General features: G+C 52.7%; 7 protein-coding genes across 7 annotated transcripts; 2 read left to right on the top strand and 5 right to left on the bottom strand.

Moving 5' to 3' along the window:
- Positions 1-4,104: 4,104 nt before the first annotated feature.
- Positions 4,105-6,538, bottom strand: SMAC4_07668 (uncharacterized protein). Its single transcript, XM_066090674.1, has 4 exons — positions 6,444-6,538; positions 5,409-6,362; positions 5,114-5,351; positions 4,105-5,054 (listed from the first exon to the last, which is right to left on the bottom strand). Exons 2-4 carry the CDS (start codon positions 5,740-5,742, stop codon positions 4,361-4,363), a joined length of 1,266 nt encoding a protein of 421 aa, XP_065947869.1. The 5' UTR covers positions 5,743-6,362; positions 6,444-6,538; the 3' UTR covers positions 4,105-4,360.
- A 1,108-nt stretch (positions 6,539-7,646) lies between these two features.
- On the bottom strand, positions 7,647-8,770 carry SMAC4_07669 (uncharacterized protein; the record flags this gene model as incomplete). The annotated part of the gene is made up of 2 exons (XM_003350815.2): positions 8,092-8,770; positions 7,647-8,019 (listed from the first exon to the last, which is right to left on the bottom strand). Exons 1-2 carry the CDS (start codon positions 8,280-8,282, stop codon positions 7,647-7,649), a joined length of 564 nt encoding a protein of 187 aa, XP_003350863.1. The 5' UTR covers positions 8,283-8,770.
- Positions 8,771-9,928: 1,158 nt separating this feature from the next.
- On the top strand, positions 9,929-12,714 carry SMAC4_07670 (uncharacterized protein). The gene is made up of 4 exons (XM_003350816.2): positions 9,929-10,915; positions 11,255-12,036; positions 12,127-12,393; positions 12,556-12,714. Exons 1-4 carry the CDS (start codon positions 10,822-10,824, stop codon positions 12,604-12,606), a joined length of 1,194 nt encoding a protein of 397 aa, XP_003350864.1. The 5' UTR covers positions 9,929-10,821; the 3' UTR covers positions 12,607-12,714.
- Positions 12,715-13,007: 293 nt separating this feature from the next.
- On the bottom strand, positions 13,008-16,238 carry SMAC4_07671 (uncharacterized protein; the record flags this gene model as incomplete). The annotated part of the gene is made up of 2 exons (XM_003350817.1): positions 13,008-15,478; positions 15,542-16,238. The coding sequence occupies 2 exons, from the start codon at positions 16,236-16,238 to the stop codon at positions 13,008-13,010; spliced, it is 3,168 nt and encodes a 1,055-aa protein (XP_003350865.1).
- Positions 16,239-19,299: 3,061 nt separating this feature from the next.
- SMAC4_07672 (uncharacterized protein) lies at positions 19,300-20,794 on the bottom strand. The gene has a single exon (XM_003350818.2). It carries the CDS (start codon positions 20,717-20,719, stop codon positions 19,730-19,732), a length of 990 nt encoding a protein of 329 aa, XP_003350866.1. The 5' UTR covers positions 20,720-20,794; the 3' UTR covers positions 19,300-19,729.
- Positions 20,795-21,444: 650 nt separating this feature from the next.
- SMAC4_07673 (uncharacterized protein) lies at positions 21,445-22,233 on the bottom strand. The gene is made up of 2 exons (XM_003350819.2): positions 21,865-22,233; positions 21,445-21,812 (listed from the first exon to the last, which is right to left on the bottom strand). Exons 1-2 carry the CDS (start codon positions 22,135-22,137, stop codon positions 21,579-21,581), a joined length of 507 nt encoding a protein of 168 aa, XP_003350867.2. The 5' UTR covers positions 22,138-22,233; the 3' UTR covers positions 21,445-21,578.
- A 3,599-nt stretch (positions 22,234-25,832) lies between these two features.
- Positions 25,833-26,493, top strand: SMAC4_07674 (uncharacterized protein; the record flags this gene model as incomplete). The annotated part of the gene is made up of 1 exon (XM_003350820.2): positions 25,833-26,493. Exon 1 carries the CDS (start codon positions 25,930-25,932, stop codon positions 26,491-26,493), a length of 564 nt encoding a protein of 187 aa, XP_003350868.1. The 5' UTR covers positions 25,833-25,929.
- Between the last annotated feature and the right edge of the window lie 74 nt (positions 26,494-26,567).

Here is a 26,567-nt window from a genome sequence, read left to right as displayed (position 1 = left end):
CAGGCCGAAATCCTCCCCTTTTACTTCCTGCTGAGATAGGGAAAGGCGACAAACGGAGGAAGGGTTGGTTAAGGAAGAAAATGGAAGACGAGAAACGGAAACCAGGGCAGACTCCTAAATACCGGGAAGGGGTGCCGGTGAATGGACAAGGTGAGTGAATGGGCAAGGCCAGGGCACGGACTTTCAACACTTCTACTTCGAATTCTGGCAGCGAAGACGAATCAAAAAAAGAACATCCCAATACAACCGGACGCAGAAGAAGGAAGAAATGGAAATTCCAGAGCAGGTAGTTTTAGGAAGGGAAGTGAATTGAAGGAGGAAGGGGAGTACTGCGAGAGGTCCAAAGTTCTCCACAGCAGGTGCCAAGGTCGCATGATCTCAGCACAGCATCTGCAGCACCTTTTGCTTGGGCGGCAAAGGTTAAAATGAAGGGGCAAATATTTCTGCTGGGTATTAGGAAAATACAATGCGGACTCAAAAGAAAAGAAACCAACAAGTGTGTTTTATGAAAGAGATTAGGAAAAAAATAAGGAAAAAAGACATACAACACCAGGGATTCGCTGGTCGTCACCGACCCAACTACTAGTCTGGCCCTCATTGGCTTATCTATGGGAGAGCGGACGGGATCCCGAGTTTTCCAGTGGGTATGGTCGTATGTGATTATCATGAGCTGTTGAAGGCCTTAAGCAGGTATTTCCACGGCCGCTGCAGATGCCGGATGAAGGAAGGACTCGTTAGGTACCTACCGAGGCAATGACCCTGTTGTGTTCAAAGATAGCTGGACACTCCTCGCTTTCTCAATCTGAATGTCTTCAAATGCGACGAAAAACAGGCCGAGTGGGCCTAAGGCGACTTTTGTGGTCCCCTTTGATTTGGCGTTCTCGAATCCATGGTCTTTTATTTCTTTTTAAATGGCATTGTGGACCTTCGGCATTTATTTGTTGAAAACGGGACGGAAAAACTAAACAGTGTCGAACCATGTTAGTTCTGCGTTACGTACATGATCGCGGGTTACTATATGATGGAGGACGAAAGGGAAAGAGAGAAACGGGTGTGCGGTGACGGGGACGCTAGGAACACAATCTGTTCAGGGGATATGAGGCTGGGACTCAGGGGAGGGCGACTTGCGATAAGGACAGGAAGAAAAGAAAAAGCGGATAAGCATGACGAAACGCAAAAAAATAAGAAACAGAACCAAGACATGACCAAATCCAAAGAAGCCGAATTGAACAACATGTGAAGCTACCCCATGAAACGTCACGAGCCACCTTCTCGTCTCCTCATCCAGGATACTGTCGTGTTTGTGCCGTATCCCACTAGTATTCATGACAACCATACGACCTGCCGCCCGTAGTTCCAATGGCTCAAACTGATAGCTGCCATCCGACCCTCCAAAACACGTTTCTGATATATGCTTCAATTTTGTGCCTGTCGATATTGCATCATGGCATTGCCCTTGATGTTTATCGACGCCTCGCGTCTGGTGTCCGGTGATATCATTCGGCTCGCAACATCTTGGAGCTCGGCTGCTCCGTCTGCGATTCACTGCTCGTCGTGACTGATTCCCCGGTATCCCTTCTCCCCCTTTTCGTGGTATCCGATTGCGCCAATATCGCGGATGCCATCATGAGTTCCATGCCGTTCCCATTGCCCTGGGGCAGGTAACTTGCTAGAGCAAATGGATTTCCTTGTCTCCGTCCAGTAGGAAACATCCCCCCCCATTCCCTGTTGGACTGCGTATTCATGGGCAATGGGAATGGACCCCACTGAATTTATTCCAGTGTACTGCCCTGCTTGAAAAGCGGGAAAGCCCCCAGTGAGTTCACCCTGCAGATTCGACACTGCAGACATTAAGTCTGTTTGATAGTCTACCAGTGGGCTCAGAGTACTCTCTTCTCCGTTATGCCCATTGTCGTGGCGTGCAACACCCATCATGTTATCAACGTGAAGCAAATCACTGATGGCAATCCTTCCGGTTCTTGCATTGGGTGGTTCTGCAGCTGGAATACCGCCTGTGACTTCACTATCTTTTGGGTTTGTGGGCACAAGAAGTGTGTTGATTGTGCTAAAACTAGGAAGACAAAAAAGGAAAAGAAAATTGTTGTTGTTGTTGTTGTTGTTGTTTTTGTTGTTTATTTTAACGTCTACTTCCGCCTCCCGTAGGGCATGAGACGTGCCACATCGGTGAATCTAGCATACAAAAATAGGAGCAGTGCCCTAACTGTCCACCAAACCATTAATCCGAGGGCAAACCGAGGCCTATTGCCAGTGGAAATCGTGTGTTGCCCATAGCATAAACGCCGCCCAACACTTATAATCGAATCGCCTAGTGAGCGAGCCGCCAGTATATGACGGGACCTGTAGAACAAAGGAAAAGATAAAAGAAATGACAAAATCACTCCTCTCCGCTCTCGCTCTCGCTCTCCTCCTGCCCTGCTAACATGGTTCTGTGGAAGCTGGAAGAATCCCTTCCATCCCTTTTTCTGCAGGAAGGCATATGCAGTTTCCCCCGTCACGGGCGAAGCGGCTACGCGGGAGAATCTCTCCCTTGCTATTGGAATTTACTGGCAGCGCTTTATTGCTAGGATTCAAACCTCGCACTTCTTTTCGTGGACTTGCACGAGAAAGGCATGGCGCCAGACCCTCTGGCAACAGCACACTGACGGCGGTGGCACCGCTGACAACCTTACGGGGTTTTTACGGAGTAGAGGGGTGGAGGTTGGCCATGGCCACAACATTGAGAGGGTTACGATGGACTTGGACAGGCTAGTTCACCGTGCAAGGAGGCGGGAGGAGGCCTTGCGGGAGGAGGAGTGCGGGAGGAGGAGAGCGAGAGCGAGAGCGGAGAGGAGTGATTTTGTCATTTCTTTTATCTTTTCCTTTGTGCTACAGGTTCCGTCATATACTGGCGGCTCGCCCACTGGGCGATTCGATTATAAGTGTTGGGCCGCGTTTACGCTATGGGCAACACACGATTTACATTGGCAATAGGCCTCGGTTTGCCCTCGGATTAATGGTTTTGGTGGACAATTAGGGCACTGCTCTTAATTTTGTATGCTAGACTCACCGGTGCGGCACGTCTCATGCCCTACGGGAGGCGGAAGTAGACGTTAAAAATAACCACAACAACAAAAAAAAAGAGCAACTCAACCTGCGTCAAATGCGCAAACGCCGGCCCCGTATTATCTACCGTTGAGAAGGCGCTCAGCGACACCGAGACTAAGCTGCTGGCCAGGATACGCGATACCGAGACTGCGGTCCTGCAGCTTGTTGAGGAGGAGGAGGTCTTGATCCATGCTGAGGTTGTGCAGCTCAGTCGCACAGTGGGGTCTGCGCTGGAGGATGCAAAGGGAAAGATGATGGAGAAGGTTGCTGAGGTGGTGGATGCAAATGACCGCAAGCGCAGCAGGTCCACGGCTGATCTCGACGGGGATGACGACGAGGATGTCGCGAAGAAGCGGGTTAAGCAAGAGGAGGAGAGCGACAAAGATTCCGACAATGACCATTCTGACAACGACGACAGGTGGGAAAAGCGAAGACGGAACTGCACCACTCTTGACCGGGCTGTGATGGACATTTCGAGTACAGCATATGAGGCCATTGTGACAAGGGCAGAGTTCTGGGCTTGGAACAAAGGGTTCAATTCAGCTGATAAACTACTTTGGTCTCAAAGGCCTTGTAGATCCTTTCAACCTTCAACCAAAGGCTGGGTTTCAAGGCCTTCTTATGCCAAAGACGTGTGGTACATACTGAGGTGCGTACCGAGCCTTGTCGCCTAATGCCTCGAGGTATCTATCTAGCGGTCTTTATGTGGATTTTCCTGAGAGCTTTTTACCCATTCTCCTTCTTTCCTCTAGCATCGGCTTCTGTCCGGTCGTCGTTGTGGCCCAGCAGTCACTGGAGCTGCATGTACGCATGCACGGGCTGACCTGTCTTTAATGCACATTGTATAACAGTGCATATCTCACCATGCCCCTAACGGTGCCCTCTCGCCCCGTGATGAAAGGGGAACCTCAGGATGATGCTCAGCGCCATCGGCAGTCAAGGCTAATGCAACGTGTTAAGGTTCTGTTAAGCCTCGGAACATCTAACCCAGAACTGTGGGCAAATGTCCGTGTGACAGAAGACGAGCGAAGCAGCAAAGGCACATTGGACACATCCAGATGAAATTGCATGTAAGGGATGTTCAAAAACTGGTATGTACAACGCCACTCTCTACCTCAGTCCCCTCTGACACCTCCGATCAGGAGCAGAAGATCTCTCCGGGACAAATATGTACAAGAATCCCTCCCCCTTCTCACCACATCACTACTCCCGCTCCCCAACCTTCAATCCCTCTTGCCAGCTTACAGCTTAAAGCTTACAAGCACTGGCTATAGTAAGGGTTCAAGACCTGGCAAGTCCACGGGCTCTGGCAAGCAGTCGGTCCGCTCCAGCCAATACCACCACACTGGCCCCAGCGCGTCTGCTGCGCACCGCCCGGTGCAGCGGCAGAGGTAGTCGACACCGCAGGCCTAGAGGTAGTAGTCGTCTGCGCAGGAGGGGCAGTAGTGATAGTTGCAAGGGTAGTCGTCTGCGCAGGAGGGGGGTTGGTGGCCTTGGCCGCCAAAACGGAGCTGACGCTGGTCCATGCGGGCTTCTTGCCGAAGTTGCTGTTATACAGAAGAGCATCACCCTGGCCGGGGAAGGTCTGCGGGATCCACGAGTACTTGTCGGTGAAACCCCAGATGGTGACGCCGACGCAGCCGGCGACGTCCAGGCAGGAACCGACCACGTTGGCGAAGTCGTTACCTTGCGTGACGAGCGCGGAGGATGAGGCTGGCACCGAGGAGTGCCGGATGTCGAGCTCTGTGTAGGCGACTTCGACGCCGAGAGCGGTGAAACGCTTGAGGGTCGTGGCAAGAGCCGAGCGCGAGGGCGTGCTGCCGACAATCAAGTGGCCTTGGAAACCGACGCCGTCGATGGGGGCGCCGGCGGCTTGGACGATCTTGACGAGCTCGACGGCCCGATCGGTCTTGGCTTGGTTGTACTCGAGGTTGTAGTCGTTGTAGTACCTGGGAGGTGTCAGTCCGGTTGTGAGGAATGGATGGAGGGTATGGGGAGAAAGACTCACAGCTTGGTGTTGGGGTCAGCAGCCTTGGCGGCCCTGAAGGAAATGGCGAAGTAATCCGTGTTGAAGGTGCTCAAGAATACCGAAGGGCGCCAGGTGCCATCATCGTTGACGGCCTCGTTGACGACGTCCCAGGCGTAGCACTGGCCTTTGTAGTGGCCCATGACGTTGTTGATGTGCGTCTCGATGACGGACTGAAGGGTGGAACGGTTCCAGGAACCGCCAGAGACTGTTACATTGCCTTTCAGTTTACCATTCTATCCCGTAATTACCCTCATTCATAGATGGAAGTCCTTACCCCAAGAAGGCAACTGGCTGTACCAAACCAAAGTGTGGCACCTGAGAAGCTGTCCATTCTGCTTGGCAACTCCAGCAACGATATCTCCCGAGGAGTAAGTGAACTGTCCGCGGCTGGGCTCGGTGGCATCCCACTTCTGGCCGTTCTCGGGAACGAGCTGACCGAACTCGCTCTTGTTGTTGAGGATGTTGCGGTAGGTGGTGTCCGAGTTGATGTTGCCCTCGGAGCCGCAGGTACCGAAGTACTTGAGACCAGCAGCAACGGCGAGGTCGTTGAGCTGGGCGGTGACGCCGGCCGCGGCGAAGACGACGGAGAGAACGGTGGGGAGATGCATGTTGAGTTGAACCGGAGGATGGAAGAAGCGGTTGTACCTGGGGAGAGGGAGACTCGAGAGATCCGAGGAGGGACTGGAGGTGACGATGGGGTCTTATACTCCAGTCGTCCTACCATAGGCGCCGTGGCCGTGGTACGTACGCCCTGCCCTAGATCATTCCATGTCGGTCACCTCCATCCAGTCCTCACCCCTGGATACCAGCGCTCCCCGCAAGATCTCACCATCCTCCAGTCATGCCCTGGTAAGGAACCTGGTCATCAACGCGGAACCAGAACGAAGGACCATCTACCCCAGACCCAGGAGCTAGCTCCAGACCCATGGTGCAATGGTGGATGGATGGACCGTTGTGACGGTGTTAGTCGAAGAGAATCAGCGTTCCCTGGCCTTCTAGTGGAGCGCTTGTGTGAACCGTTGGCCTCTGGCGCGGCTCTCAGACTCTCAGACTTCCTTTTTCGATCTTCATGCGCATAACCCCGGATTTGGCTTCCTTTTCCTGGGCCCCTTTTCGTGCGTCGCCTCATCGGAGTCCGGTCCGTGCAGCATTTGGATCGGAAAAGCCAAGCTCTTATCCCGATGTCCCGATGGGGGTGGCAGTCGATGGGGCCGCCGCTCCAATGGTCCTACATACGCGTCCAGCAGTCAGTTCCATGTTAAACGGTGTCGACACTCACGACCGGGGACCCGGATTTGGATTCACTTACATGTGCGCGTTGGAGTTTGGTTCAACCGCTCAATGAAACACTTCGCAGTCACGAGCCTCTTTCTTTCGTCGTCCTTTGCCTCCCACTGCTTTCACGGGCACTGTCGATGTTCAGTTCAGAAAGCATGAACCGTCCTCCTTCTTTCCCAGTAGGTGGTGTGAAGAATGGGATGTGCACCGGTTACCACTAACAGCTGGCTTATAGCCATAGTAGAGCGTACTGTTAGTGGTACAGTCTGCACATCCCATTTTCAACACCACCTACCCGGTTGCGTTTCCCTTCCATTCCAGCATTCCACGTGGTAACCAGAAAAGCTTTTAGGCTAAATAGCCAGTTGAAACGTTCCGATGCAACGGTGCACGACCACAACGCGGACGCGCAAGCACCCAAGCCAGTGGCAACCACTACCGGACAGCGGACCTCTCTGCTTTGATCTTGGCATTTCACGGAGGTAAGACCGCTAGCTCCCGTGGACGAAAAGGGAAGAAGTACCGAGACGGTTTTACTGGAGACATACAGGCGTTAGCGACTACACAAGCGAGGTTAGTGAGGGACTCGTCACGATGCTTCGACATTCGGCAGTTCGATGTTGGTCGTTTTTGTGTATGTCCTGTGATGGTGAGTGACTGAGTGGTGATTGTGAGCAGCGAGAAGGTTGTTCGAACTCAACTGTTTCTCTCCTCCATCTCATCTCATCTCACCGAGGTCGAGGGAGACAGGCCCGAGATCAAAAAACAAAACACGTGCATTGTCGATTGCTCCTGTAACTGGCAGATCTACGATCCAAGTCCCGAACCTCCAATGCCGCTGCTTCTAATCTTTCCCATTTGTATCCTGTTTTTGTTTTTCGGGTCCTGTTATTTTCCTTTTCCTTTCCCCAAATCCAGTACAGTCCACCTCAACGCCGTCCAGATATCCATATCCATTACCCTCCACCAAAGACCAAAAAACCCAAAGCAAAGAAAGTTGTACAAGGAAGCTCGCCTAGCAACAGCCCCAAAGAGAAGAGAACATGAAAACATTCTGTGTCCATTCTTTCCTACCATTCCCATCTAAGCCACTCCACCGCGCATACAAGTGACGTGAGCCATCTCCTCCTTCAGCCATTACACTCCAACTTCCAACCATTTCTCAGGATCCAAGGGCCTAAAAGCCCAACAAAATAAATCGAACTTCCCCAATCTCAAGTGAGATGTGAGATGCTTACTCCCGCTTAACCCTCAACTTCCTCGCAAATCCGCCCATGATAGCGTCAACTTGCCCCTCCCCTTGACCGCCCGCAGCATTATTGCCGTTCGCAGCATCGCCACTGGACGCATCAGCGTTGGCATCATCTCCTCCAGCCGCGGTATCAGCGTTCATATCGTCACCTCCAGCGGCATTATCCGCATTGGCATCATCTCCTCCAGCCGCAGCATCAGCGTTGGCGTCGTCACCTCCAGCGGCATTATCCACATTAGCATTGGCATCATCGGCGCCTCCATCACTGCCATCGCCCTCCTGGGCATCATCAACACCATCGCCATCGGCATCAGCATTAGCGTTGGTGTCGTCGTCATCGCCGTCAGCGACGTTGCTGTTGGCGCCTTGACCTGCGGCGGCGGCAGCGGTCGTGGTGGCGGCGGCGCTCTGTGTCAGGCCGGCGAACTGGCGCTTGTCGTGGCCGAGGGCGTGCAAGAAGCGCTTTCCGTTGGCGGCGGAGGCGGTGGCGGTCACGACGGTGACACCGGTGGGCAAAGTCACGCCCGAGGGGACGGTCACACCGGAGGGAAGGGAGACGGTGATGGCCTCGATGGAGCCGGCGGCGGCGAGGAGGACAGCGAGGGTGGTGGACTTCATGGTTGCTTGAAGTGGTGGTAAGAACTGTGTTGGTTGTTGGTTGCGTTGAGGGTGTCAGAATCGTGAGGCAGTGAGGTTCAAGCGAGTGTCCTTCGAGCTTTGTGATTTGCTGACGTGCTGTTCTTCTTCTGGTTGCACAGGTGTGTGTTGTTGATATAACAGAAGCGGTTGTACTGAAGGATGATGGGTAAATGATCGACTGAGAGGTGACTTCTCACGCAGTTAAATAGGAGATCAATGATAGTGATCTCCTCATCTTGCTAAGCTCCATGTTGGAGTGTCCTACTCGGGTTCCGACATCTCCAGGCCGCTCACTCGCTCTGTCCCTTAGCGCCTTGCACCGCGCCATCTCATCTCACAACGCTTGCAGACTCTGGTAGGCACTGCTGCATTGCTTCCGACCCTTTGCCTTGGGGCGAGAAGTCCGATGGCATTGAGTGCTCTGCCGTTGAATTTGCCACGGGTTCTCATCTGACTTCACAGTCTCTCTCCTGCTCACCTCTGCGGTTCTGCTGGAGGTTCCCTTTGGACCTCACGCTTGCATGGGTCGAGAACGTGTATCTGGCGCTCCCAGGATCATACCACCGGTTCCTCCTCGGTACCCGAAGATGCAACACAGCCTCGCCAGGGACAGCCCGCTGCTTTATGTCCGATGTTTGCGAGAGGCAAAAGGTATGATATGGAACTGGCATGTCGTATCCATGACGTGAAATCTTTCGAGAACCGGAGGCGCTTCTGGTGGTTGATAGATGACGTAATAACGTTGTCTCCTCCCAGACATGCGAAAATCGTGGAATGGAGAGTTGTTGAGAATTGTCGACTAAAAGACGCAAAAACGATCTGATTGCAAAAGGGGATGCGCCTGAGAGACGTTAATGATGTAGTCCAACGGGTGAAAGCGGCAGCGAATGGACGACCCAATTGAAGATGAACCGCGCATGACGAGTTTAAGATGCATTCTTGTATGCTTGCATGCCATTGTTGTGGCTCGTGTGTGCGGCTCATGTATGCCGGCCTTAGTGAGGCGCGCTTAGGTTGTTGACATTCGATCGCCAGACTCACCAGACTCACCAGACATGGGAGGCGATACGTCAGAATGAACACGGTCGAAAAGCAAATGGAAGGAAGGCGTTTGTTTGATCAATCGATGCGGGAGGGGTCAGTCCGCTGTTCAGAAGTTGGTCGTAGGAGGGGGCAAAGAGAAAAGCAAAAAGTGAAAAGAGAAAAGAGGAAAGGGGAAAGGGGAAGAAAACTTCCCACAGCACCGTGGGCGAGAATCCGACCAATCCATTGAGAGACGTCCTAACACCAAGGCCACAGGCGGACACCATCTTGATGACGCCAATACCCCTTGGGTTCGGTCCTTACCAGTCAATCCTTCCTCGCGATCATGGCTAGCCAGTCAGAGATGGGACCCCAGGCTGCTCACGCGTCACCGAGAAGACTGATACGGCCAGGTATTGAGTCTGGAACGGTGCTGCCTTCAAAGATGGATGGGAGGAGCAGTCAGCCCGTTTCAGAAGTCGGTGTTGTAGGAGAAAGAAAAGAAAAAGAGGAGAGAGGTCGGACGTGATACGGCACCCAAAAGGAGCAACCCTCGCGTCCATGACCAAATCAGCAATACCCCTACTCCCAACCGCGATTTGCTCACGCAAGCGCCTCAGGCCGCTCCGACCAGACCGTCGCCGAAAGTGGAGGATCGATGCAGTCAGGTATCGATATCGAGAAAAACGCCCGGCACTGGCTGGCACGGCCATCGTGAGTATGGGAACAGCTTCACGGCTTCCTTGACAGCGACCACGCTTTCAAACGGCGCCGTAAGTTCTCCATGACATGATGGTCTTTTCTTCCTCCCCGCAAACTTGATAACAACGAAAGATCACCACTGACACTAGTCAAGCTAGAAAGCTTTGTATGTGGTATCGCCACGGGCCGTCCCATTCCAATATGCCTCAACAATCCAGCCAGAGGACGAACGGGGACTCTCAACTGCCGAAATGCGGGGATCTTCTTTTTCGAGTATATCAGGTGTGCCATCCCCCCACTCTCCCAGCATGATATGGTTGCTATCTATGGTCGACATTTGTGGTTCAGAAAACCAATTCTCAGGGAGGCGCAGACAGCGTTGGGTGTGAAGTGATGAACCAGCTTGGGGATCAATATTGGCTGTCCGGAGATAGATGTGCGGCCGCTCGAGGCGACATTAACCCCTCACCTCCGACTTCAGAACCATGGGCGAGACTGGTGTTGGGGAAAGTGGTGATGATCCTGAACCCCTCTCAGGGGTGTTGATGGTCTGTTCTTAAGTTGCAAGAAGCACTTGCTTCTTCGGCGACCTCTGCTTACTAATATCCACTGCGTCATCTCTATCACTTGATCAAGAAAACCCACAGCAAAAGTGAACCACAAAATGACCACCAAAGAAAAAGGCAAAGAGAGAAAGGACTCGCCGTCACCTACCGTCGATAAGCTCCCCGAAACCTCTCTCTAGACCAACAAGAAATGCCTCCTCATCTGCGCGCTCGTTTCCCTCGCCAACATGCAATACGGCCTCGACAGCGCTTGTCTCGCCGCCCTTCAAGCAATGCCGGGCTTTCTCAAGGTGTTTGGATATCCCGACCCCAGTGCTCCTGGTGGGTATGGCATTGGCATATGTTCCTACACCCCTTCAGTCCTCCATGTTGTCTCCCTCTTGTCTACTCCCAGCTGACAACGCAACCACGACCAGCACACCTTCCAACAACTCCTCTCGTCGTTCCTAACCCTCGGCTCTTTATTATCCACCCTCTTCGCCGGCCCCTTCTCCCACCTCTACGGCCACCGTCCCGCCTTGCTTCTAGCATGTTTCCTCACATCCCTCGGCACCGCCATCCAAATCAGTACATCTTCCGCAGCCGCATTATATGTTGGTCGAATAATCCTTGGAATCGGGAACGGGTTCCTCGTGACCTTTTCCAACATTTATTGTGCAGAAGTGGCGCCGCCGCACCTGAGAGGTGTCATGGTTGCGCTATTCTCGGAATGGGTGTGTATAGGCAGTGTGCTGGGCGCGGTGACGACGAATGCGACGAAGGGGTGGATGGGCAAGGCCAGTTGGAGGGTGCCGTTGGGGATATTGTTTGTTGTTCCTGTTGTACTGTCGGCGGGGGTGTGGTGGGCTGTGCCAGAGAGTCCCAGATGGGAGGTTAGTCGGGGACGGTATCCGGAAGGGAGAAGGGCGTTGGAACGGGTGAGAGTCGTGAGGGAGGATGACAAGGAAGGGCAGGAGAGATTGGAGGTTGAATGGGTGGAGATGGTTAGGGGAATCGAAGAGGAGAAGAGGCTGGCGAGTACGGTCGGGCCGTTGGATATGTTTCGTGGCAGTGACCTTCGAAGAACGCTACTGTGCTTCGGGGTCATCGCTACCCAGGCTGGAAGCGGGAGTTGGTTCTACATCAGCTACTCGACGTATTTCATGATCGTGTCGGGGCTGCCGGTGGAGTTGGCCTTCAGGTACAGCATCATGAAGACTTGTATCGGGTTTATCGGGGTCAATGTCGGTATGTACTTGATGCGCTATGTCATGGGCCGGAGGACACTGATGACAACGGGAGCGGTGGTACAGAGCATGTTCATGTTGGGCATGGCCATCTCGGCGTCGACAGAGGCGGGTACGAAGAGAGCTCGGGACAGTCTGATTGCGTGTAGTGCCCTGTTCAACTTTGAGTATAATGCCTTTGTAGGCATTGCCAGTTACCCGGTGGCAACGGAGCTGGTGAGCACGAGGCTGCGGTCGTACACGGTCGGGGCAGCCATCAGCCTCGGGTATTTCATGGCGTGGCTGACGTCTTTCTGCTCGCCCTAGTTTATCAACCCGGAGAACATGAACTGGGGCGCAAAGTATGGGTACATCTGGGCTGGGTCCAGCTTCTGCTGTGCCCTGTTCTTTTTCTTCTTCTTGCCGGAGCTGAAGGGAAGGGCTCTGGAAGAGATCGACGAGTTGTTCGAGCGAAAGGTTCCGGCGTGGAAGTTCAAGTCGGCAGAGACATCCATTGTCAGCGACGCCATCAAGGAGGTGAGGCAGAGGGGGGAAGTCAGGGAGGACCGAGGCAAGGCGTCGACAGTCGAGATTGTAAGAGGAGCGAGAGAAGGAGGTATGACTCGAGAAGGCATCGTTTGGTTCGGAGGCTGTCAAAGGTGGTCGAGTGGGAAAGGGTGATGGGAAAGTGGAATTGGATTGTCTGGAGGAAGAGGAGATGATGTCCGGTAGAAGTTTTGATTAAACGTACTGTAGCAACCACCCGATAACGGACACAATGTTCCTATTGACGATAAGCCCCGATAAGGTCATAAAGCTATTAGCCATAGTGCCCCGCGATTGTTTGCATCCCCTGTAAACACAAACATTTCTCCTTTTCCATCATCAATAATCAACACCATCACCAGGATCACGGTCACAATCACAACAAAAAAAAGACATCAGTTGAGATCGACAAAATCTACCAATTATAATGCTACCTAAAACGCCTAATCAAAACACACTCAAATACCCAAGTCTATATGCAAAACCCGATGCAAATGCAACAATAATGCCAATGGCCATGGCCGGCAACCAAGAGGAAGAAAAAACCCAAGTCTATCAGCAACGAAAAAGATCAAAAGATCAAAAGTCATCGCAACCTCGCTGAACAATGCAACCGTTAAAGCAGCCCCTTCACCATATCCTAAACCTCTTAAGAATCCAGCTTAGTAGTTCCACTGTCTGCACCAGTTCTTCATCAGATCAGGCGTAACAGCCTTCATATCCCTCATCGTCTTCGAGTAGCTCTTGGTGCGGGTCATATCCAGCGGCACGAACTTGGTTCCCTTCTTGGCGGACTCGGACCACGCGCGGTAGGTGTCAATGAGCTTGATGCCGGGGTTTCGAGTGACATCCTCGGCCTTCTCCTGGGACTTCTCGAGGGCATTGATCCACTCATCCAAGGGAACGATCTTCTTGATGCGGTCGCCATAGTACTCCTTGACGGCGGGCGCAAGCGCAGACCACGTGGTGCGCTCGGGGTTGACGCCGTGGAAGTATCCGTGCAACTTGTCGAGCGGGACGGTGGCGGTGACGCCGGAGACTTCGAGCAACAAGTTAGCGATGCCCTCGATGGGCGTCCAGTCGATCGTGGTCATCTGACCCAGAGAGTCGGGGAGGAGACCGAGATACACAGAAGAGGCGACGATGGAGGGAAGCCATTCCTGCTTGTTCCAGTATCCCTTCTCGGAAGAGGGGCCGCAGACTTGGCCGACACGAACGACTTCGGTGGGAACGCCAGAGACCTCGGTGGCCTTCTCGAGGATCAAGGAAGAGACAAGCTTGGACTGGCCGTAGCCGCCAGCGGAGATGGAGAAGTCGTGCAGAGAAGCCTCGGGAACGGTGCGGTCGACGTCGTGCCACTGGTCGACGGTGGCGATGGAGGAGACAAAGATGATGGGCACGTTCTTATCGGCCTTGTAGGAGAAGTCGACCAGGTTGCGGCAGCCGCGGATGTGAGGCTCGAAGGACTCGACGGTGATGTTGAAGTTGACTGGCCACTGGTTGTGGATGACGCGGTCGACCGAGGTCAACAAGTTGGCGTAGACCTCAGGGGTGAGACCGAGATCGGCGCGCGACAGGTCGGCGTGGTAGAACTCGCACTTGGAGAAGTCGGTGGACAAGCCGCGGCCGGAGGAGGAGGCAGTCTGGCGAGCCTTGCCGTCCTCGGAACGGTTGAGGCAGATGATCTTGCTGACGCGGGAGGAGTGCGAGCAGATGTCGATCATGTAGGAACCGATGGCGCCAGTGGTGCCGGTGATGACGACAACCTGGCCCTCGTCGGCAGGGGCGGGCTTGTTCTGCTTGGGAGTGGGGAGATCCTGGGTGTACTTCTCGACAAGGGCCTCCATGCCGTGGTGCTCGTCGTCTGAGGTGCCGTGGGTGGCGTCCTTGTTGTCCTTGCGAACGACAGAGAGGAGGTAGTCGGCCAGACGCTTGGGAGTAGGGTTACCGTAGATGACACGGGTGGCGAGGGCAGAGGCATCGACGTTCACACCGGCAGCAGCAAGACCCTGGCGGATGAGACGAGAGGCAGTGATGGTCTGCATGGAATCAACGCCAGCGGTGAAGAAATCGGTGTCGGCCTCAAGCTTGGGAGCGTTGAGGGAGGTCTCGAAGAGCTTCTCGATGGAGAGGATCAAGGCGTCGGAAGAGGAGAGGTCGAGCTTGGGGACCTCGCCGGTGGCAGTTCCCTTCTCGGCGTCCTCGTAAATCTTGTCGATCTCGGCCTTGTACATGCTGATGGTACCGGGGCGCTGGATGGTGCCCTTACCCGCACGCAGGAACGGCTTGCCGGGGGTGGAGAGACCTATGTACTGGCGGCCGATCTGGCCGTGGGCAACGGTCTCCTTGTTGACGCGGACGACCGTGGGCCAGATCTCATCCAGCAAAGCCTTCTTGGCCTCTTCAGTTTCGGGGTGCTCGGCCGGCTCGATGATCAGAGCAGGCTGGAACCGGTTCATGCCGACGACAATAGCGCCCTTGACCTTGGGATGACCCTGAACCGTCTCCTCGATGGTGATGGGGTTGAGCTTCTCGCCGTTGGAGAAGACAATGATGTTGTCGGCGCGACCCTGGTAGATCCAGTAGTCTTTGAGCGTGGGATGGGGCTTGTACAAGTCCTTGGTGCTGTATTCCTTGAGGTCGGGGAAGGTGTAGAAGAAGCCCTGGAGACCGGGGTTCTTCTCCTTGCGGATGATCACCTGCTCGTAAGAGGAGTCGCCGTCATGGGGGCGCCAGTCGATGCCGAAGAGCTCGGTGTCAAAGTTGAAGTAGCGCCAGAGCGTTCTGTCATACTGCCAGTAGTAGGGGAAGGGAGTAAACTCGGTCGCCGAGATGATGTTGCAGAGCGTTACGCCGTTCTCGACCAGGCGGTCACCGGACTCGGGAGCGAGGTTACCGCCGCCGAAGGAGACAAAGTTGAGCGTCTTGAGGGCCTCGATGGCCTCCTCGTCCTGGGATAGCTCCTCGAGAATGGCAGGAGGCAGGGTCATGCCCTCGATGTCGGCGTACTTGATGTACTCGAGAACGAGGTCGGAAGAGAGAGGACGGTCGCCAACGCCCAAAGCACCAGGGGTGTCGTAGTAGTGCATCATGAGCATGGAGATGTACATGCCAGCCGCGTGGTAGAGGGGCACTGTTTTTCGTCTGTGTTAGCATTGGACCCTGCAGATCGACCATTTGACCGGGGAATACTCACTAGGATGCATGATCCTCTTGGCCCTCTTGCTCATCTCCGCAACCCACATGAGCTTGCCATCCTCACGGGGAGGGAGGTTGTGGTACTTGTCGGCGATAGCCAGCATACCCTGTCTGGCCACGATGGGCTTGGGGAAACCGGTACTTCCAGAAGTGTGAAGCAAAAGGAGGGGATCCCACTCGGCCTCCTCAAAGGTCTTGTTGTACGGGAAGTCCTCCTGATTGGCGGGGAACCACTCATCAGCGGGAAGCGCCAAAATCGCCGTCATCTCGCGCTCGTGGAGCCATGGCTGGACCATGGCCTTGTAGCTCTGGTCGAACACCAAGATGTTGCAGTTCGTCTGCTCAAACAGGTACAGCTGGCCCTCGGCGGAGTTACGGGCAGAAATGAAGAGGGCCTGGAAGCCGGCCTTGACGGCGCCTAGAGCGAAGACATGGTAGCGCACGTCGTTGGGACCGATGTAGGCGACCGTGGGGAACGAGTTGGGCGCGGGAGCACCGCAGACCCGCGTGAGCTTGTGCGCAATGCGGTTGATACCGTTGTAGGCGTCGAGGTAGGTGACGATCTTCCACCCGTCCTTGGGATCGGACGAACGAGGAACGGACATCCATTCCCGGTCGGGCTCGTTGTGGGCACGCTCCTTGATGATGTCGAGGATGAGGCGGCGGCCGTAGGGGGGGTTTTGTTGTTGGCTCATGGTGATGTGTGTATTAGGGTGTTGTAATAAGGGGAAAAGGGTGAAGAACGAAGTCGAGAAAGTCGATATTATGAGATGATAAAGCTGTTGTCTCAATATCAGTTCAATCAGCTCGGACGGTGGATGCAAAGGTTGTCTAGGTTGATAGGTAGGTGTTGTCCGTGAAGTGAGGAGAGGCTTCCTCCGTCAGGATGATTGATGGATGATGATGAGATGATGACTTCAAAGGAAAAGTTCGGTATCAGTCCGTGGGAGAGGACGCAATATATATCAGGTGTGTTTCTATTTCTTCCAACTCTTTCCCTTCCTGTTTCCACTGCTTCCATTACTCCTCCATCCGAGTTCTCGTTGTCTGTCCTTCCGGGTCGCCCGGGGATCCTCGCGACGCGAGACGAGACGATTATCATAGAGCAACAAGACAAGACAAAAGAACAAGCACCCACCGCCACAGCCCTGTTGTCCACACAACCTAGCAAAAGCACAGAGCATCTGGAGGATGGGGACCCCATGAAGACTGGAGCGCACGGAAGTTCTCGCTAAACCTTCTCGTGCTTTGTGGATTTGGTAATGGTGTCGGTCATGGATGTCGATGGAGCATGGAAGCACACACATGAATTGCTTCTCATTACCTAACAGTCTACGTAGGCCAATGCTCCGTGAACTGTTAAGAAGTGCCAGGGAGTGGCGGGAGTGCCAGCAAAGTCAAAAGTCAGGAAATGCTTGTTCTGCTCCTCCGACTTGACAAGTGTTGAACTGTGGAGAACCTTTGACGAAACAAGCTTTCTGATCGGGAGCGGACCGCTGGTCTTGGCCCTGTCACCATGTCAGACTGCGTTGTTGACATCTTGTTGGCGCCGGGACTTGCGGAACATTTTCAGGGGGCGATTTCGTTACGACTCCCACTTTCTTTCCAATCCATGGAGGTGATTGGAGCGTCATTGTCAAATCTCCAGCGTTATCGTTGTGATCGTCGCCCCACTTCACTTGTCCAACACCTCCTGGCCCTGCTGGCTTGCCGATACGTCCGGTGGACGAAGAGATGGTAGCACAATCGATCGTCATCAAGGGTTTCGGAAGGGTTCAACGGCAGTGGCTTGAATTCGATGCAGCATTGGTGTCACCGCTACGTATGGCATTCGTTTAGGATGCCGATATTCTTAACCGGCGGTTTCGCTGTTTGTGTTACATATACGACATCGACGACACAATGCAGTATTCAAAATTCGCCATTTATTTTTATGATCGTTCCCCGAGCTTTTAACCCTCTGGAGGATGAACTCACCGCCGCAGTTATTTCCCTTCAGAGTCCAGACGGGAGACGCCGTTGTTTTGTTTTCCTTTGACCGATTGGCCCATCCGATGCGGGAGGAAGTCGAGAACGTTGAATTCCACCGTGAATAAGGAAGGTATTCGGAAGATCTCCAGATAATATCGAGACGTGATTTCCATGGTGCTTCATTGCGGACATCCAGTTCGTTCTTCCACTTGCTCACGATACACCACCAAAATGGGTATCCCGTAGGACACTGAATCAGATAGCCGCGATAACCCAGTGGCCACAACGCCTTGACCTCTTCACCGACATGAAGGGTGCGCTTAGATAATCCAATGCCAAACCGTCTTTTCGTCAGTATGAGCAAGTAGTGCACCAGATATTGCACAGACCGTAAAGTTGAAACTGAACCCGCGAGCGCGAACCGCGAGTGTACTTTATCGACGTGGTGTTTAGAACACGACGAGCAGAAACAGACCAACCAGAGCCCCTGATCCTCCCACGACACTCCACATTCTCGCACCGACATCGCAGCAACAGGAGGTGAAGGAAACGGCAACAGATAGCGGAAGCTTCTCTCAGCTCAGGGGTTATGGAAGCTTCCACGGAGCGTACGGAAGCTACTGCTTTGCCAAGAGGAGAGCTGTCAATGTCCATCCCTCCTCCACTCGTGGAGACGTGGAGGACCCAGGAGGTTCCAGTTTAACAGGGCTGTTGTGGACCCCGATAAGCTTCTCACTCCCCGATTCATCCCGGTAGGACTGACGTCGTGCTGCAGGTGTCGAGTCCATATAGATCCGGGCTCCCGACTGGCTTCCTTTCTTTGGCTCCAGTCCCGACTCGTAAAGTGTACATTCCCATTTGGACAACAGGCTGCGCCTCATAGGTTGAAGCGAGTTTCTCGATAAGCTTCTTCGTCCCCCGGGCGGTTTGTCCCTGATTTTCTTTTTTTTTTTCTGGCATTCAGAGATTTTCTCCTAGAGATCTTCTCAAGGGACCAGCTACATACACCTCCGTCTGTCCCGAAACACGGATTTCGGAACGAAGACGAACCAAAACACAGAGACAGCCACTTGTTCCGCCCAACGATAACAGACAGAAACCAGGAAATAATCGGAAATATTTGCATCTATGAATAGCTGCCAGCAAAAGTGAAAAGTCTCCACAAACCATCATAAACGAGGACCTTCCTTGTTTTCCAAGGGGGTTGGTGGATAACACCCAGGGGCAAGCTGTTTTCGTCCGGCTAGCTGTCCGGCTAGCTCGACGACAGAGATAGGGTGAAAGGAACCTGGAAGGGTCGAAGTCGCAGCCGATCCTTCTCGAAGGTTGCCTTTGTAGGTTAGCACACATCATGAGCATGCCATTAACGGCGAGAACAATCCGATCATGTCTAGATCTTTCCCGCTTCACCTAGACCAGAAAAGGACATCTGGCCGAAAACTTGCCTTAACGGAAAACCGAGTAAGTAATCCCCGTGATTACGGTAGTAGGGCTGGTGAATCCCCGATACATACTCTTGTTTCAGACGATCTGGTTCTGTGCGTTGGTCCCCGAAGGCGGCCTAGATGTTTCAGGAGTTCGGCACTGGACCCTGACTGAACGTCTAAGGAATGACCCGGATGAGCAAACTTCACGGAACTTGTCGGGCCTGTTCGCTGACTTGAGGATATACACGCAGGGAAATGGAATTCCCATATCTCGAGATACGATGTGTTGTGCTGATCAACGTGTTTCATGCTGTAGGCCACGTCGTCGCCATAAATGTACCAGCGCGACAGGCCAGCACCAGCCAAGAGAAGGCAGCAAAGGCCCCATTGTCCGAATTGTTTTCGTTGTCCCTTGTGGGGTTCCTCAGATTGTGAACTGTTTGCGTGCTTCTTGTGTGGATCTCGTTATGATAAAGATCGGAGCTGGTGCTGCTCGAAAAGATGTGAAGTCCCTTGTCCCCTTGCCACTTCTCATCCCATGCCACTTCTCATCCCATGCCCAATACGAGCATTTCCCATCTTTCATGAGGAGTGTAATCACAGCGACCTCAGTAATGTTGCACGGTTGTTTCGGGCCGGCCAACAAGCTCATTCATTCATCCATTCTCCGCAATGCCTTGAGGTTCTCGAAATGCATCTCCCATCTTTTTCTCGTCACCATCCATACCTCACATGCATCATCGTGCAACCCCTTCCCACCAAGACCACCGCCAATAGCGAGATAACCCTTAGTTACCAGCCCCAGCCCCAGCCAACAACTTCCTCCCCTCCTCACTCTCTTGGAGCGCTTTCTTAACCACCTTCTTCAAGTCCTCCTCCTCCAACCCCAACAACTCCATCGAAAACTCCTCCTTCCTCGTCCAATCCCCCTCCACCACCCCCAGCGCAAACACCAAATCCTCAATCGCCTCCGCGGCTCCCTCCCCGCCTTCATCCGCCACCTTCTTTCTCTCCCTGATATACTCCTCCGCATCGACATACTCCCTCTTGTACTTCTTTCCCGTCACTTTTTCCAGGACATCAACAACCTCATTCTGCGATACCAGGAAACTCTGCAGCATCAAAACCTTGTTCCTCGTCTTCTCCAGAAGATCCTCATCACCCGTCAAAATCCTCACCACCGCCTTTGACACCTGCCCCAACGTCGCCTGGCTAGACTTTTCGTCTCCAGAACCAAGGATATGTGCCCTCGGCGTCGGGTTTTCGAAAGGATAGAAGTGAAGAAAACCATTGGTAAGTCCCCAGTCGAAAAAGTGGCCATTCACCAAAGAAGTCCAGCTGAAACGGCCGCTGCTGTTTTCCGACAACTTCTCCAACAACTCCCTCACCTCCACCTTTTTGCCAAACAAAGGCACCAGCTCCCTTGCTCTGGCGCTGCGCGCGTCTACGCTACCATAGTCGGCTGGGATGAAGCGCGTTACGGTCTCAGAGGCGTAGGCGGCTTCGGCTAGGACGAGGTGGGCGTGCAGGTCGCGGAGGGGGAAGGCGGCGATTACGGCGTGTTGACCTCGGAGAGCACCGGTGAGGTCCGGGAGAGACCAGGAATCGACGGTGGTGATGGTCAGGTTGGGATGGGAGGGGTAGGTGGATTTGGAGGAGGCGCGTTGGAGGATTGTGGTGTGGAGGTTTGTGTTGAGCAGGTGAGAGAGGAGGACGTGGCCTAGGTTGCCGGAGGCGCCGACGAGGGTGACTTTTTGGATGGAGGTTTCTGAAGACATTGTGGTGGGTTTTTTTGGTAGTCGGACAAAGGTGAGTACTGTGATGAATGCTGCTTGTGGTGATGTTGATGTTCAATGTGGTGTTGATGTTTGGAGGATGCTCGCAAAGTGAGGGGAAGTTGGGGTATTGAGGGGAGGGGGTCTGGTAGTATCGATAACGAGCTAACCTGCAGATCAATCCAGTAGACCTACTATTGAAAGGTGAGGCGATTCGCAATGAGGCATGGCATTATTTGGGATGAAATCACGGTCAGACAAACGGATTCACGTAACACAAAGAGAAGAAAAGGCATCGTGCAATCACCGTGGTGATGGACGACAAACGGAATTGTTGACAAGCAAAAGGGGGTCAAACAATTCCCATTGAGCACCTCTATGGCCGGCCCACAAGATGACATAATCACTTGGAGAAGGTCTTTGGCGAACCCTAACCCAGACAATGTTTGTTTACACAGTACGGCCGGCGACACGAAAGTCAAGCCCGGCAGCCATATTCCGTCGCCTCGATGAGGTTGTCCCCCAGGCAGGGATGAGGCCGTGGGGCAAACATAATGCCCAGGTGAATGGTGACGACGCGTGTTTCGAGGAGGACACCTTCCGAGGTCCCAGCACGACGTAGCTTCCGGTAGACCGGCACCGGCAATCACCTCCTCCACCGGTGTTCCGGGTCCTGAACTGTCGCCGATGCATCCGAGTCTTGCCTGCCGTCACCTATCACAACATAGAGGTAAAAACCGAGTTGGGTATTGTTTTCATAAAATTACACACAAAATCACACAGACCTTCATGACCCTCCACACTTCTTCTTGAGCCATAATCCTCGACTGCCCCTGCTCATCCCGCCCACCCTCATCCACCTCTAAAAACGAGGAAACCTAGCGACGGCAGTTCCCTTGGACGCAAAAGCCAGCGCCAACCAGCCCGCAATCAGAAACAGACCTCCGACGGGCGTCACAGGGCCCAAGAACCTGTACTTCTCGGTATCGAGAGTCAAAGCATAGATGCTGCCGCTGAACATGGTCATGCCTGCCGTGAAGAGGGCGGAAGCGACGGGGTGATGACTCGCGACGAGGAGGACGGCCGAGTGGACCAGCTATTGCCTTTGTAAGTAACAGTAGTAGAAAGGAAGAAAGGGAAAGAAATACCTGATAATGAGCAGCCGTCGACCAACTGGCAATCTTGTTGGGATCAGAAATGCGCTTCTTGAGCCCGTGAGCACCAAAGGCGCCAAGACCGACGGCGGCGGCGCCGTAGATGGCTCCGACTCTCCAGAAAAGGGTGCTGCTCATTTTGGGTGCTGAAGGTGTGTTTTGTTGTTCAGGAGAATCGATTGAGGGGAGGAGAGTGGTGGTTTCACTGGCAGCGGATTCGGATTCGGGATCTTGATGATGATGATGGGCTTGGTGGTTTGCAGACATGGAGATGGTATCAACAACAATGACGGGATGGAGATGAGTGGAGTGGAGTGGTTCTCGGTGTGTTCGGTGGACTGTGATATCCGATTGAGAGGTCCCGTCGTCGCCAAGGTGAAGCGATAAGGACGAGAGGGAAAGTGATGGGAGATGCAGTAACGTGATTGCACACGTGCATCCGTCAAGCTTGCTTGGCCCAAGAATTCCCCACTCAAGTCATTTCATCGACGACCACCTGGCAATAGGTAGGTACCCAAGAACACTGCAAAAACCAGGAAACCTAACAATCCGACTCCCATAAACACCAGTCATGATGATGCAGGTTGTTGACATCAGGATAGAATAATCACTTCCACCGAGGGCACCATCAATCCTGCTCTGCGGATAAAAAAAACAGGCCAGTGGCAATCTGCTTGGATGCACATCTTCTGCAAGCTATGTCTCTTCGTCGAAAGGGAGTGCGTCCTAAGCAACCCGGGCACGCAGAAGAAAAGAAGGGAGCAGGGCGATAGACGACATGTTTGCGGTGATGGCGAGTATAGGCATGGCCCGGGGGAGTAGAACGAATGTAGATGTACCCGCGTGTAACACAACTAATACAGTCCGCGACGGGGACCGGAGCCGGGGAAACAACCTGTCTAACGGATACAAGGATAAACGTGTCAGCGCAATAAAAGATGGAAATCATTTACCAAACCGACGGCAGGGTTAACACGCCGATAACAGCAGCCAGGCCGGGACAAGAGGCTGGAGGGAGGCCGAAGACTTGAACGCTGCGTAACGAGAATGCGGCGCATGTGCTGAGCGTTCAGCAGCGCACGTATTTGATTCGGTTGTTCCAGTCCGGGCGGCGAGGCGCTCTACCGTAGCCCGAGCTGGTCCTGGAGGACGGCCGGGACCACGACGGACCGGACCGGACCGGGGTGAGCGGAGCTTGAGCGAGCTGAGTTTATTCATTGCTACAAGTACCTACCTATACCTAACTGAATTGAAGTCGGCACGTTGATTCGTGAATAGCAGGAATGATACGATGCCAGTTGACTAAATAATTTACGCTTGGTTCCTGGCGTGGATCATGTATAAAACACACCGAACGACGGAAAGGGTAATCGAATTGGCTGAAGGATCGAGGCGCGGGGAAGGGGAGGGAGGGATTTGGAAGCAGACACGACCGGCGTTGTCGTATGATGAAGCAACGCAGGAAGGAGGGAAAGAGGAAAGAGGAGAATAATAATTGTTAACGTGTGGTTAGTACTGTGCCTTGTAACTACCTTGCACTACCTTGTAGTATAGAAGGCTGATTGAACTATTCCTTCTACGGAATCAGTCCACTCAGCTCTCATAGAACGTGCTAGAATACAGAGGTTTTGCCACTGTATTTTGGGATTCTCTAGCTTGTTTAGCATTTCTTCTAGACTAATTTGTCATTATGAAATGCACCAGAAGCTCATAGATTCATGATTCAGGAACCGTGGGATTTACACTCAATATAGGAAGTTACGAGAGTGAGGCCATATTGTGTGTAAATAAAGGGTAAAAGAGAGATTGTCTTAGAAGGAAGGCTTGGCTTCCAGCCAGCTGTCTGCCCGCAGTAGATATGCAGTGCAGCGAGCTAGGTGGCCCGAGCGCAGGGCAACAGCTAGGTAAGCACCAGAGCCTCTATGGCAGCCCAGCTAATCTAGGCTGCCATAACTAATCTAAGCTATAATACAAGGTATAGCTAATGATACCAGGATTCCAGAGATTCCAGTATCAATTCAGTTTATTTCTTTCATAATATAGTGCTTATATAAGCACTCCTATCAACTTACAAATGCTTCTATATGTGGAAGCTTCTAGATACTTAACGTTCGTATATATAAAGACCTCTTTTCTTCTTTAGTTAGTTACTCCTTAAGCAAGCAAGCAAGCAAGCATAATCCAAGCAATATAATACAGTCTACTTCTATAATCCAGAGTTCACTATAATAGTTGTTTCTTACAGTGCAGAGTTTACTGTACTCTTTTGTCTTAAGAGTAGAGTTCTCTCTAAGATCTCTTTTTGTGACGAACGGCAGTCTGATCTGCCCAAGTAGGATAGCTGAAGGTAAACACTATCAGAAGACGTTTGGTGAAGCTAAATAGTTCACAACAAGTATGCTCGTGTTGATACTAGTCTCGGTGATAATGATCAATTGACTACTGTCGAACTATCTGACAATCTGAGTTCTCCAGTCGTCCCTTTATACCTCCTCGCCCTCTGCGAGATATCTGTTTCCTGATGCTCTTCTGAGCCCATGAGTCTATCTGATGGTGGTGGCTCACTGATGGTGTTGGCTCACCTTGTGGCCCTGGCTCACGCGTGAGCCTGGCTCAAGGTGTGAGCCCTCATGGGGTGTGAGCCCTTTTGGTTCTGCGCCCTACTGGCTCCTATGGTGCACCGTTCTGCGGCTGTTGTATCTCAGTGGCTTGGTTGGCCCGTGTAACTCGCTTAAGTTCGTAACACTTTTACAACATCTTTCTATTATCTTTACTACTACGCTGCTTCCTTCGATACTGCTGTCGTACTTTCTATCGCTTCCGCTCCGTTTTGCTACAAGTGCATAGTTCACTATAGCATCTCTATACTGATGCTATTATAATAGGCTAGTTAGGATATTGTAGGAAACAAATTTCTAATATTTATTTGTTTTATACTAGATTACCGCTTTTACAGAAGCTTAATAGAGGTGTTGTATCGCATTTACGTTACAAGCAATATGCTTACAATTTTTAATAGCAAAATACTACAGATTGCTCTGAGTTTTAAGAGAATTCTATACGCTAGATATTAAAGCTGTAAAATTACTACAAGGCTCCTATCACTTATATAAATTAGAAAATCAGCTGTTGTAGTACGTCTTATACCCTTAGGGAGATGGAAGTAGACGTTAAAAATACTAATAACAATAATAAAATCAGACCCGAGTTTCTGTCTGGCCAAATTAAAAACCACTCGCAAAGTCAGTCTTGCTCCAGTTTTCAGACTTGGCACTGGGTATATCATCTACTGTCATGGGGCTGGCGCCTAGGGGTGTTTGCCTGGCTTGAACTCTATGAAAGCCAGGCCTGCCCTCTGACTGGGTGCACTCCTGGGGTATGCCGCACGAACCACATTTTCGACCTTGGCGTTTCTAGCACCTTCGATATACGCACCTCTCTTGTGTATTTAGCTGTAAGCTCCATGCCATACTGGCACAGACTTCCCTTTTCCTCTTTGTCGAATATTATCACTTTCACCAAGGCCTACCTGTGTGTATACCTCGTAGAACCCTTACATCTACCACTTTCCAAGTTCAACAACCAAAATTCAGGGCGCAAAGTCCTTCCAGAACTAAGTTAAAAAGATAGATGTCTAACATCTTATTCGAAGACAGCAAAAACCATTGAATTTGGTAGGCGTTTAGGTTGTTCAAAGTTGGTAGTGCCCGCTGGCGGTGGTTCTTAAAATTTGGCCAGACAGAGCCTAGTCTCTCACAACAGGCGTTCATCTACTGTGTACGTGTAATTGGTAGCACCCACTTTTCCTCCCTTCGGATCCGCCCCGCTTTCGACCGCCATATCAGATCATGTGGCGCCTGGGCGTGGCGTAGCGCCTGGGCGTAGCTTGGAACCTGCGCGTCCAAATGGTGTACCGCTTCCACTCACTCGATTTGATGCTACTTAAGCCAATTCTGTCACAGGGCCGGTCCCAAGAACCGTTGCGACCCGCATCAACTCAGCAGCAGACTGGTCAGAAGCAGGTGTACCGGGTAATTTTGCTTTTATCAAACCCCAAACATGCCTCGAGTACCAACAATCCGACAAGTCATCCCCGACGCCGGCGTCAACATCGTCCTCAAAGCCGACCAACCCACCGGCCGCACCGTATCCGGTTACATCCAGGATGTTCTCACCAAAGGAAACCACCCCCGCGGCATCAAAGTCCGGCTCACCGATGGCCGAGTCGGACGAGTGCAGTCCATGAACAGCAACCCCGACAGTGGAAGCGCCGACATGGAATCCTTCAATGCCACTTTTGACTCTCCGACACGTCAACCTCATCACCGTGGAGGATCGCGTCCAGACCGATATGGAGCCGGACATCCCCAACCTCCACCGACGCAGCAGTTCGGTCTGGATGCGTATATCAAGCCGGCCAAGACGAAGAGGGGAGGAGGGCATGGAGGAGGATTCGGTCACGGTCAAGGTCATAGGCAAGGGGGTTCTACCACCTTATCCGATCCTCTGCCGTCTACTGTTGATGCGGAACCGGAGGAGGAATCGGTGTGCCCGGTGTGTGCGGATTTCCGGGGCGATGCTCCAGCTGTGGCTCATCATGTTGCTGCCCACTTTGGTGAATAAGGAAGCTCTGTCGGGATGTCACAGCATCACTAGGGCTTGAAGGATTGGACGTGATCATCAATTTCGATTCCATC

This window comes from Sordaria macrospora, chromosome 7 (assembly GCF_033870435.1).
Source record: "Sordaria macrospora chromosome 7, complete sequence".
Lineage (NCBI taxonomy): Eukaryota > Fungi > Ascomycota > Sordariomycetes > Sordariales > Sordariaceae > Sordaria > Sordaria macrospora.
The sequence above is the reverse complement of the archived record's forward strand: the minus strand, read 5'-3'. Positions and strand labels throughout refer to the sequence as shown.

What these genes read in the sequence shown, in the direction of transcription:
- SMAC4_07672 (XM_003350818.2), bottom strand. Translation starts at nt 20,719, where the DNA reads ATGTCTTCAGAAACCTCCATCCAAAAAGTCACCCTCGTCGGCGCCTCC.
- SMAC4_07670 (XM_003350816.2), top strand. Translation starts at nt 10,822, where the DNA reads ATGCAATACGGCCTCGACAGCGCTTGTCTCGCCGCCCTTCAAGCAATG. An exon ending in TCCCGACCCCAGTGCTCCTG is followed by an intron (nt 10,916 to 11,254) that starts GTGGGTATGGCA and finishes TTTATTGTGCAG; the next exon opens with AAGTGGCGCCGCCGCACCTG. An exon ending in ACCCGGTGGCAACGGAGCTG is followed by an intron (nt 12,037 to 12,126) that starts GTGAGCACGAGG and finishes TGCTCGCCCTAG; the next exon opens with TTTATCAACCCGGAGAACAT.
- SMAC4_07673 (XM_003350819.2), bottom strand. Translation starts at nt 22,137, where the DNA reads ATGTCTGCAAACCACCAAGCCCATCATCATCATCAAGATCCCGAATCC. An exon ending in CGACGGCTGCTCATTATCAG is followed by an intron (nt 21,813 to 21,864) that starts GTATTTCTTTCC and finishes CAAAGGCAATAG; the next exon opens with CTGGTCCACTCGGCCGTCCT.
- SMAC4_07668 (XM_066090674.1), bottom strand. Translation starts at nt 5,742, where the DNA reads ATGCATCTCCCCACCGTTCTCTCCGTCGTCTTCGCCGCGGCCGGCGTC. An exon ending in CAGCCAGTTGCCTTCTTGGG is followed by an intron (nt 5,352 to 5,408) that starts GTAAGGACTTCC and finishes GTAAACTGAAAG; the next exon opens with GCAATGTAACAGTCTCTGGC. An exon ending in GCTGACCCCAACACCAAGCT is followed by an intron (nt 5,055 to 5,113) that starts GTGAGTCTTTCT and finishes GACACCTCCCAG; the next exon opens with GTACTACAACGACTACAACC.